Below are 11,495 nucleotides of genomic sequence, written 5' to 3' on the forward strand. Positions count from 1 at the left end.
TTTGATCCACCCCCCCCCAAAACTATCTGGGTATGGTCTATCGAATAGTTTATGTAGAAGCATTGCCTGAACAGAAGGTATTTACACCCCCCCCCCCTTCCTCAGTCCAGAGGGTGTAGTCCCCATGATAGTAGGCAAAGACATAAGATCATTCCATTATGCCTCTCTGGCCAACTATGCATCTAGAACGTCTGCTTTATAGCACAGACATATTAATATTATAGTTCATACAGATGATATACAATTGTTTACAGTTTTTTGGGTTTCATTAGTGTAAGCTAAGCTATGAATAAAAGCCAATGTGGATAGCTCTCCAGTCACAGGAGTACACAGAGGGCCTCTGGGCATTGGAGAGCATAGTCTGCACCTCCCAACACAAACACAATGTAGACAGTGTCAAGCAGCAAGTCATATAATCTCCCCAGTTTTATTAAAGCAGAGCGTGAAAGATCGTGACATGTTTCAGGCTAAGTGAACCAATGCTAGCCGTATCAACTAAGGCTAAGATGGGGTCACCATTGCTTTGATGGAATAGGGCTTAGGAAAACAGTAAACAAACACAAATAAAGGGAATATCTTTTATTTTGTATATATTTTATATTTTATTTGATGATGATACATTTTAAATATTAAACATTTCATGTGTACAATTTTTCAGCAGTTCAGCAATTTTCAGTCACCGAGTGGAGCTCTTAGCTTCTTCTCAGGTGTCTACCAGGCTTATTGTAACTAAAAAAATCTTTACAGAACTCAATAGTTACAAACCCCCCCCCCCCCCTTCCCTTCTCCCTGCTCTGTACAACCCTGTGCAGATTTTATTATTCGAGAGAGATAGTCAGAAAGCAAACAGCTTTAGTAAACCTATAAAGCTCTGTTGCACCAGGATCATGATTGAACCCTGTATTAAACATTTGCTTGCAAAATTAAGATTTTAGGTACATAATAAAAAATGAGATAAAACATACATTTAAAACTTATGAACTTAAAACAAACATTTAACCCCTTCGCGTTTGCTGACGTACATAGTGCGTCTTAGGCAGTGTGCCCGTTTAAACAGCCTCCCGGTGGCTAAACTCTGTTTAGATTTGTAAAGCCGGCTGTCAGCTTTACAATAGAAGTGATTCTGGCGGCTCAGCTGCCAAAAGATCGCTTCTATGGGCCCGGCCCCACCCCGCCACCTGACACCCCCGCCGGGTTTCTCAGGCTCTGCTGCCCCTTTTGTCATGTGTCGATGGGAAGCTGTGGAGGAGAGTGGCGAACTTCCGTTCACTGATCTCCTCCCCGCTCTATTGGACCGGGACCGGCGAGTATTACATCACTTCCAGTCCCTGAGCTGTCATTGCTCGGCAACTGAAGCCCAGCTATAAGCTATTGAAGTGTGATCTGCACTTCAATACCTTATTTAAAGTGGAAAGGTGATATTAGGGGTCTTTTGGACCCCCAGTGTCACCTTAAAGAGCACCTGTCACTACCAATACACTATCAGATGGGATGCGATAATATAGAATAAAATAAATGTAAACATTTTTTTTTTTTTACAAAACAATTGATATTTTATTGTGCTTTGGGGCACTACATTTAACTTAAGTTAATTTTTCACTACATTTTGGGGGTTTAATAAACAGTTGCGCTAAAATCGTGCAACATAAAAATTGGCAACTGCCACAATTTTATTCTACAGGTTCTTATATAATATCTAGTTTATGGGGATTTTAAGTAATTTTCCGGCCTAAAATGTGGATTATAACATGTGTGCAAAAAAAAAGGCCTTGGCAGCCAAAGGGTTAAATAGAAGTGAACCAAAATCTTTACATATCAATTAGGGTAATTAAAAGTGCTTTTCGCTGGTTCCGTAGACAAAAATGAGCTCCCCTACATTGTAAGGGAAGTTTCTTCACTTCCCCAGAGTTCAGCTTTAGGCAGCGATATAGCCATACTGCCGGACCCTAGAGGAGCCCATTCTGCAAAATGTGTTTGTCTTGTACGTCTGCTCCGAGAGCAGTGGCGCCAAATCTTAGCCGCGTCCGCACGCCCATGCTCAAAGCCCAATTCAAAGCTATTGATCCAGGCAGTGTTAGTATAATTTTATTTCCCATCAACAGTCCCTGCAAAAACAAAAAAGCAGATCCGGGTAAATAGCTATATATTACTGCGCACTGTTTCTTTCCGACCGTGCCTTTGAAGAAATGAACTCGCCAGCCAGAGACTTAATTGAAATCTCTGTTTACCTAGCTTTTACCTTGGGCTGTGGAACCCAAACACCGAGGCCCTTTTATACAAGAACAGAAGTGCATTCTTCATCCCCCTTGATGTCTTATAACATTTAATTGGGTAGCCACCTAGTATTCAGGCCGTGCCAGAGATCTTATCATTTAGAGTTAGGTAACATCTAAATTAGGATGACGCCAAGGGCCAGCAGAACCAGGTGCTTTTGTCTTCAAAATATTTCCCCTTTGGACGCATTGATGATGAGACGCCGATAGTTCGTTTTCGGGCTGGAAAGCGGGGCTTTAGACCATTTTTGGCAAAGGCAACTTACAATCTCTGTGTTCCCTCTAGACCCATAAAATTGCTGTTTATCCAGATCCACTGACTGCAGAAATACTCTGTGTAACTGGACCACTGTCAGAGCTTTCTCTGTGGGAGTAGAAGATAAAAACATGTTTAAAAAGCTGTGCCAGAGTTAAATAGTTTTAAGCAGTTTGGGGATTTATTTAAGGACGTTTATACAGTTGGACTTCGGTCGTACGTTAATGCGTTTAGTCCAGCAGATTTAAAGGTCTTAAAGGGCAACTCCAGGCAACAAGTTAAAGTGATATTATAGCCCAACTCCGGGCACGAGACAAAAGAGTTAATAGCCCTTGCAGTGGAGCCCCCTCCCAGCAAGTGTTAAATGCCTGTTAGGTACAGGAAGGGGAGACAGCACTTACCTTACCCCCTCTGGTGCTCTTCCCTTCTCCTTGATGCTGCGGGCCAAAAAATAAAAAGGGTTGAAGAGTAAAGTAGAGGGAGAACTAGAGCAGGTAGAGGGCAAGAGTGCGGTAGCGGTAGCACCCCCCGGGCAAGGCAGGGCAATTAAATGGCTGTTATGCTATCAGAATGAATATCTGGGTGAGCATATGTTATCCAATGGCCCCAAACCTTTGTACATTTCTTCTGGGTGTCCAAAAGAACACTGGACAGTTTTTCATTGATGAAAAATGAGTCAATTCTGAGTCTAACCCCCGCAAAGGGGGCCGATTGCTTCTTCCATGCTTGTGCTATGGTTTGTTTCGCGGCCAGAAGAACATAAACTGCCAGTTTGTGTTGAGTCTTCGTAAGATTCGGGTGTTTAAGGTGTAAAAGCGCAAACCAGGGGTCCCTGACTACATTGGTTTGGAAAAGGGATCGCAACAAAGCAAAATGTTTGAGCCCATAGTCTGTTCACCATTGGGCATGTCCACCAAATATGTAGCACATCACCTTTCACAGCACGACCTCTAAAGCAGAAAGCCGACTGTTGAGGATGAGAATGTGCCAGTCTGACAGTGACCATGTACCACCGCATCATTGATTTGTAGGCTGTTTCCAGGGAAGTATTGTTGATGGTACATGATGCAGCCGTGGTCCAAATCTGCTGCCACTCCTCGTCAGGCATAGACTTTTGCAGGCCTCTTTCCCAGGCCAGCACGTAACTATGATTTAGTTTGTTGGTGACAGCATTGAGCTGAGAGTACAGTACAGATACCTGAAAACAAGTAACCCTTTTTAATGTTGTTACCACCTTTTCTTTGCATCAATGCGTTGGCACCAGCCCAATACCTGTCTCTAAAAAGTAGAAGCAATGGCTTAGAAACAACTGAACTCAGCTCTTTGAAGACACATAGGTGTGAACCATCTTAGACAGGAGCTTTATTCACTTTTATTTGGTCTAATTGTTTCTAGATCATATGGGTGTTAAGCCACTGTGCTGGATTTGGAATCATAATACGAATGAAGTTACATACAGTAATAAGAGAGCTAAAATGACAGTGAAATGTAATATTTATTCAGCCTAGGCTCCAAGTGTTCAATATAAAAGGAAGACCCCTGTGATTATATAGAAATGGAATAATAACATTTTCTGTTGCTGAACCCATGTTTCTAACATGGGAATAGTTAAAGTGATCCAAAGTTTAGCAAGCTCTTTTCTTGGCTGGCAGTTATTAGTTTTGGATCGCAATATTAGTTTTCTGTAAATTGAAGTCAAGTCATACATAATAAATTAGAGTCTTTATTTCTTTCTTTGCATTTCATAAAACATCCCTAAATGTGTTCTTTAAATGCAAGTGCCTGTATTTGATTTGGTAGCAGCCTCTTGCATTGCTATGTACAGCAGAGTTCCTCTTGCAATTCTATGTACAGCAGAGTTCCTCTTGCAATGCTATGTACAGCAGAGTTTAGACTGGGAGGGGGAGAAGCAGCTCAAGGAGCCAGTCAGCCGTGCTGCAGTGCTTGTGTGTAAAAAGAAACACGCTAATAGGAGTAGAGAGCAGAGTGGCAGAGAGATGAGCTCACCAGTCTGCTGCTTCTCATTTCACTGTCCAGTCACAAGCTGGGGGAGGGACAAGACCTGCAAGTTTTACTTAACTGCAGCAGATAAAAATATGTTCCTCTGCCCTGACAGACAGGCTGTACTATGTGGCAGAGCTGTGTAACTCAAAAATGGATGGACATAAATACAAATCATTTGGCAGCTCCCACATGTTATATGTATTTGGTCTGCTTATGTAGCCCTCTTCCTGTAGTTCAGCTTTAAAACCCAATTACATCTAATTATTTTTTTGTCTTGGCTAGAGTGGAGAAAGTTTAGAACACTTGACAGATTTATATTGCTGTCTCTGTTCCTGTTAGGATCTTAACCCAATGCATCCTTTACTGATAACACTTTGTGAACCAGGGTGTGGCTGGTGGTCACCAAGACAGGAAGTAAGAGAAAATCTCTCCAATGAGGACACTGACGTAATGAAAAACCCAAGGGGGGTTCTACCACTTCCCTGCTCTAGTCTAAGCAAAGAAAAGCTTTTGACTTATCTTTCCATCCACTTTTGGGCCTGATCTTTCCATAGTGTGTAACACAGTTCTCTATATGTGAGTTTCATACTACTGTATATACATTGGCTGAGTTCTCTTTGTTCTCCTTTTCAGATGACCCTTCCAGTCTCAAGCCCCCTGACTGCCCCCAGAATGTTGATGACTGCCCAGGGGGCTGTGGAGGTGATGCAAGGGGTACTTGTGTTGATGGGCAGTGCCAGTGCAAAGAAGGCTTCATGGGTGACAAATGCCTCCTGAAGACCTGCCCAGAGGACTGTAATGACCAAGGCAAATGCACAAATGGACGTTGCATCTGCTTTGAAGGATACTCAGGAGTGACGTGTAGCATCAAAGCTTGTCTAAACAACTGTCACAATCATGGGAAGTGTGAGGATGGAGTGTGCAACTGCGACAGCGGATATTCAGGAGAAGACTGCAGCTCCCGAGTCTGCCCCAGGAACTGTCTCAACCGTGGAAGATGCGAAAATGGACTTTGTGTCTGCTACCCCGGATACGCAGGGGTGGACTGCGGCTTTACAAGCTGCCCCAATAATTGCAACAACCGAGGCGTCTGCAAAGACGGCGCCTGCGTGTGCAACACTGGTTTCACTGGATCGGAATGCGACATCAGAAGCTGCCTCCATGACTGTAACAACAATGGCAGATGCAGTGATGGGGTCTGCGCTTGTAACCCAGGGTATTTTGGGGAGGATTGTGGCTATAGGGGTTGTCCTGAAGATTGCAACGAGCAGGGCCAATGCATTTCTGGCAAGTGCGTGTGTGATGCTGGGTTTGTTGGGGCGGACTGTGGCACCAGAATCTGTTCGCCGGAATGCGAGAGACGGGGCCGATGTGAAGATGGTGAGTGCATTTGTAACCCGGGCTTCACTGGGCAAGATTGTGAGATCAGAACTTGCCCCAACGATTGCCACAAACAGGGCCGATGCGACGATGGGAAGTGTATATGCGATCCTGGCTACACAGGACCAGACTGTAAGATAAAGGCCTGCCCCAACAAATGCAACAACCGGGGACGATGTGAAAACGGCATTTGCATCTGCAACCCTGGATTTTCAGGCCCGGATTGTGGGTCCAAAGCCTGCCCCAAAGGTTGTAGTGGAAACGGGCAATGTGTCAATGGCAAATGTATTTGTAACGCAGGATTCGTCGGCCCAGTGTGTGGGACCCGATCTTGCCCCGCTGAGTGTTCCAACCATGGCCGCTGCATTAGGGGGACTTGCGTCTGCTCCCCTGGTTACACAGGAGTGGATTGTAGTGTCAGGACTTGCCCCAAAAATTGCCACGACCGAGGTCGGTGTGAAGGAGGCGTGTGCTTTTGTGACGCCGGATATAATGGTCTGGATTGCGGAACCAAGAGATGCCCCAATGACTGCTACGACCGGGGGCATTGTGAAGATGGGGTATGCGTTTGTGATTATGGGTTTACTGGGCAGGACTGCGGGTCTAGAACATGCCCCAACGACTGCTATAACCGGGGCCGGTGTGAAAATGGGATGTGCGTTTGCGACGCCGGATATAAGGGAGAGGACTGCGGCATCAGAACTTGCCCTAACGACTGCCACGGTCAGGGGCGATGTGAGGATGGGGTGTGCGTCTGTGATTTTGGATACACGGGTATAGATTGTGGTTCTAGAACCTGCCCCAGTGATTGTTACAACCATGGAAGGTGTGAAGACGGCCAATGTATTTGTGAAGCTGGATATACCGGTCAGGACTGTGCATCCAGAACATGTCCGGAAAATTGCAACAACCGCGGCACATGTGATGACGGGAAGTGTAGTTGTCATTCTGGATACACAGGTCCCGACTGTGGATCCAGAACTTGCCGCAATGACTGTAACGGCAGGGGCCGGTGTGAGGATGGCATCTGCATATGTGATCCTGGATATACGGACATAGACTGTGGACTAAAGAATTGTCTAAATGACTGTCATAACCGAGGACAATGTGATGACAGTGTATGTATCTGTAACTCTGGATACACAGGCCCAGACTGTAGCGAGAGAACTTGTCCAGAGGACTGCCATAGCCATGGAAGGTGTGACAATGGAAAGTGTGTCTGTGATCCTGGATATGTCGGTTTGGACTGCGGATCTCAAGCTTGTCCAGAAAATTGCCATGTCCACGGACAGTGCCAAGATGGAGTCTGTATCTGTAACTCTGGTTTTACAGGGCTGGATTGTTCATCCAAAGCCTGCCCTAAAAACTGTAACAACAAAGGGCAATGTGTAAACGGAAAGTGTATCTGTGAGGTGGGTTATATAGGGCCGGTCTGCGGAACAAAGGCCTGTCCAGGGAACTGCAACGGACACGGCAAATGTGTGAACGGGGTCTGCACCTGTAAGAAGGGGTACAGCGGCCCGGATTGTACAATAGGTGAGTGTTGGAACCATCACTGGGTAGGTGTACAGAAGAATCCAGCAGTGTCACCCCTTGCAACCAGTTAGATCCTTCCTGATTCTAGAAACATGAAAGGGATAATCCAATTGGTTGCTTTGGGTCATGAGTCCCTTTCTAAAAAATTGCTGCATTGAGGGGAATAAACTTAAACTGGAGCAAACATTGTCTGGAGCAACTGTGCACAGTAACCAATCAGCTTCTATCTTTAGCTGGTTGAGTTAGGCTTTAAAAATAGCATACGCTATACGCATAATGCTAGAAACTTATTGGTTGCCATGCACAGCTGCTCCAGAGTCTGTCTTTTCCAGTCTTAGTAAATTCCCATAATTGAATTTAATTTTAAACTATAGTTATCTATGTTTCGTAGATTCTTTTTAATTGAATGACGTTTAGGCTTATTGAAAATAAAGTAAGAAGAAAGTCTAAATGTCTATCCTGTTTCCATAGAAACAGTGTAAAATAATAAAATCAGGCCGAGGCAGATCAGGACTGCAGCTTGTCACAGTTTTAGGCCTCATTTACACGACTAACAGCCGACCCGTACAGATCAGTGCTGCGTGCACGGCCGTATCGGGCCGCTCCCGGGAAGGACAGGTGCTGCGTGTGATCTGTACGCAGCAGCCTGTTCTTCTCTATGGGAGCACGCAGCTGTACACTCACCCGAACTGCACATCCATGCAAGTGTCCGTACTCAGACACAGACAGGATGTGTCTGCGTCTGAGCAGGGACACCCGCACGGATGTGCAGTATGGGTGAGCATTGGCCGCATATTCCCATAGAGAAGAACAGGCTGCTGCGTACAGATCACACGCAGCAACTGTCCTTCTTGCAATTGGCCCAATACGGCGCACGCCACGTGGATCTGTACTGTTAGTCATGTGAATGAGGCCTTAAAGTAAAAAAAAAAAAATGCATATACAATGGGACATTCACTTGAGTGAAAATGGTGACCAGCATACTTCTTTTGTCTTTTCAAATCTATATACTACTTTAAAGCACCTGACAACTGGGCCATTTAATGAGACCCTGTCACGCCAACAAATCAAGTATTTAAATTCTTACTTGCAAAGTTTTACCTTTTCGTAAATGGTTCTTAGTAACTTGCCGTGTACCTTTCAGCAAATTTTACTAGTCGATTCCCTTGCACAGCCCTCTCCCTTCGTGCATGTCATAGCTCTCTCCTGTACTGGGAGTGTTTAATCACTGTCTGTGCTGGTCCAGCATCTCTGCTCCTCCTTTGAAGTAGATGCTAGGGGGAGGAGTGAAGGTAAATACTATAGAGTATCACTTGATTGACAGCTCTGAGTCTGCTGGGGCTGCCGACATCAAATCCAAGATGGCGGCACCCAGCAGCAATCTCATTATGTCTAGTATGGCCAACCTAAGTCTAGTAGTAAGCTTGCTCATTTAAAATCATGCTCTCTCTGTGCGGGTGATCGTTTAACTTGACAGTGGCTAACACAGTGACAAAGTAATTGCTTTAAGCCACTTGGAGCTCCCTCTAGTGGCTAATCTAGAAATCTCTACATTGAATACAATGCCACAAATATGGAAGAGCAAGCTTGTAAGAATCATATGACAACCACTAAAACGACAGTGCTCAATAAACCTACACTATTCTTTCTCATTAAAATCAATCCCATGAGTAAAATATTAACATTGTAGCATCCAAATTGCTTCGATCACATATGCATTATAGGGCATGAGAAACAGGCACCCCATGGCACAGTCACCATCTATTGCCATTCGCTCCTCCTACTAAGGAGTATCTAATACCAGCAACAAACATTTAATATATTGCAGCTTCTTAGTCATTACTTTGCTCTGTTGAAGAGCTACTGCCTTTAGAGGAATGATCCCAATCCAACAATTCTGGGACTACCTAATGCCTGTGTACCCCGCCGCTTCCTGTGGTTCATCCCACCGACCCCCATTTCACTACAGGACACAACAGGGATGTAGTAGCTGGTGGGAGAGACCACTGTGCAGCAAAGGGGGGTCGGGAGCACAGTGATCGGACACTTCTAGATATGTCAGATTGTGAAGATTTTCCTGTGCAACCATTAGTGCAATACCAAAGCAAAAGGAGGTCACCTTAGCTGTCCTTGACACATACATACTGAATTGATGCTCCCGTAAGCGCTGCAGTTTTTGATGATTATAAATTGATGAGCTGCTTGCCGCTGAATTATAACGCATGCCGCAATGTACTGTCCATAGAGGTTTTCTGAGTTCCGCTGTGTTTTATAGACATACTCATAGAGATTGTCGCCGTCACCGGCCTTCAGGTCATTACACAGGAAGAATCCGCTATCACCCTGGAGTGGGATCGGCCACAAGCTGCCCCTGATTCCTATGACATCTCTTTCAAAGCCAAGGTATGAACACACAAAAAATACATTCTGAACTATTTCACACATTGATCATCAATGCTCTCGTGTTTGAACAATTAAGTGGAATGCCACCAAAAGGTCTTCTCAGTAAACAGTGCTGACATATTATGTACGTCTTTGCAGAATACAGGAGACCATTCACATCAATTATCGTTCCTGAGCAACTTAAGAAGTTTAGAATCCTGTACCCTGCCCCTGAGGAGCTTAGAATTTTGTACTCTGCCCCTGACCAGCTTGGAATTCTGTATCATGCCCCTGAGGAGCTTAGAATTCTGTACCCTGCTCCTAAGGAGTTTAGAATCCTGTACCATGATCCTGAGGAGCTTAGAATTCTGTACCCTGCCCCTGAGGAGCTTAGAATTCTGTACCCTGCTCCTGAGGAGCTCAGAATTCTGTACCCTGCTCCTGAGGAGCTTAGAATTCTGTACCCTGCTCCTGAGGAGGTCAGAATTCTGTACGCTGCTCCTGAGGAGCTTAGAATTCTGTACCCTGCTCCTGGGGGGCTTAGAATTCTGTACCTTGCTCCTGAGGGGCTTAGAATTCTGTACCTTGCTCCTGAGGAGCTTAGAATTCTGCACCCTGCTCCTGAGGGGCTTAGAATCCTGTACCCTGCTCGTAAGGAACTTAGACTTCTGCACCCTGCCCCTGAGGAGCTTAGAATTCTGTACCTTGCTCCTGAGGGGCTTAGAATCCTGTACCCTGCTCGTAAGGAACTTAGACTTCTGTACCCTGCCCCTGAGGAGCTTAGAATTCTGCACCCTGCTCCTGAGGAGCTTACAATTCTGTACCCTGCTCCTGAGGAGCTTACAATTCTTTACCCTGTCCCCAAGCAGCATACAAGTCTGTACTGTGCCCCTCTTACCCAATGTTGCTCTTTGCAATTCCTTATTAATACCTATAGTCTCAGCACAAGTAAATACAATTCAGCCTTATTAGTTTTTAGCAGTTTTGAGGCATGTATACTTCTGTAAGCATGGGATGACTTGCTTATGCCACTGCCTTGAATCCTGCTGACAATGTGTTATGTTGTTATGCAGAAGGAAAATGGCATTATAAGCACCACAATTGAGGGCTCATTGACCTCCTACCATCAGACTGGTCTGGCTCCTGGAGAAGAGTATATTGTGAACATTCAACCCCGCAAAGGCCCAACTTTAGGACCAGAAACTTCTATAACTGCTACGACAAGTAAGTGCATGCAGGTTTTATGAGGCTACGTCAATGCATATCAAATGCTGTGAAGAAAAAACTGCCACTGGGCCACTCCCTACTTCCTCCTAATCCCCCTGGACATATATGCATATGCTAACTCTTAAAGCGGACCTTTACCCATATCTTTCAATCAACAACAAACTCACCTTTAGAAATGTTTAGTAATGGCAATCTACACACACATACTTCTAGATAATTGCCGGCTTTGTATTCTTTGCACACCTTATTTCACTTTTCTTCCCCAGTCTTCTGACAGTGGCCATGTTTACTAAGGGCAGATTACTAGCTCTCCCTTTACTTCCTGGATTACATGTGACTAGACATGTGACTAGGACATGTGACCATGCACATCATCTCGGGGGAGGAAAATACCTTTCCCTGAGATGAGATTTCCCAGCAATGCTCTGCTGAGGTAA

General features: G+C 45.0%; 1 protein-coding gene across 1 annotated transcript in view; it reads left to right on the top strand.

The window, feature by feature from the left end:
* The window catches only part of TNXB (tenascin XB), a 74,582-nt gene that overhangs the window by 2,841 nt on the left and 60,246 nt on the right, over positions 1–11,495 (top strand). Inside the window, exons 2-5 of the mRNA XM_018555830.1 lie at positions 5,167–6,142; positions 6,329–7,449; positions 9,725–9,852; positions 10,905–11,055. Coding sequence (XP_018411332.1) covers positions 5,289–6,142; positions 6,329–7,449; positions 9,725–9,852; positions 10,905–11,055 — 2,254 coding nt within the window. The 5' untranslated portion in view covers positions 5,167–5,288. The remainder of the gene's footprint in view (positions 1–5,166; positions 6,143–6,328; positions 7,450–9,724; positions 9,853–10,904; positions 11,056–11,495) is intronic.

The sequence above is a fragment of the Nanorana parkeri genome, unplaced genomic scaffold (genome assembly GCF_000935625.1).
Source record: "Nanorana parkeri isolate BGI_ZX_2015 unplaced genomic scaffold, ASM93562v1 scaffold215, whole genome shotgun sequence".
NCBI classification, from domain to species: Eukaryota; Metazoa; Chordata; class Amphibia; order Anura; family Dicroglossidae; genus Nanorana; species Nanorana parkeri.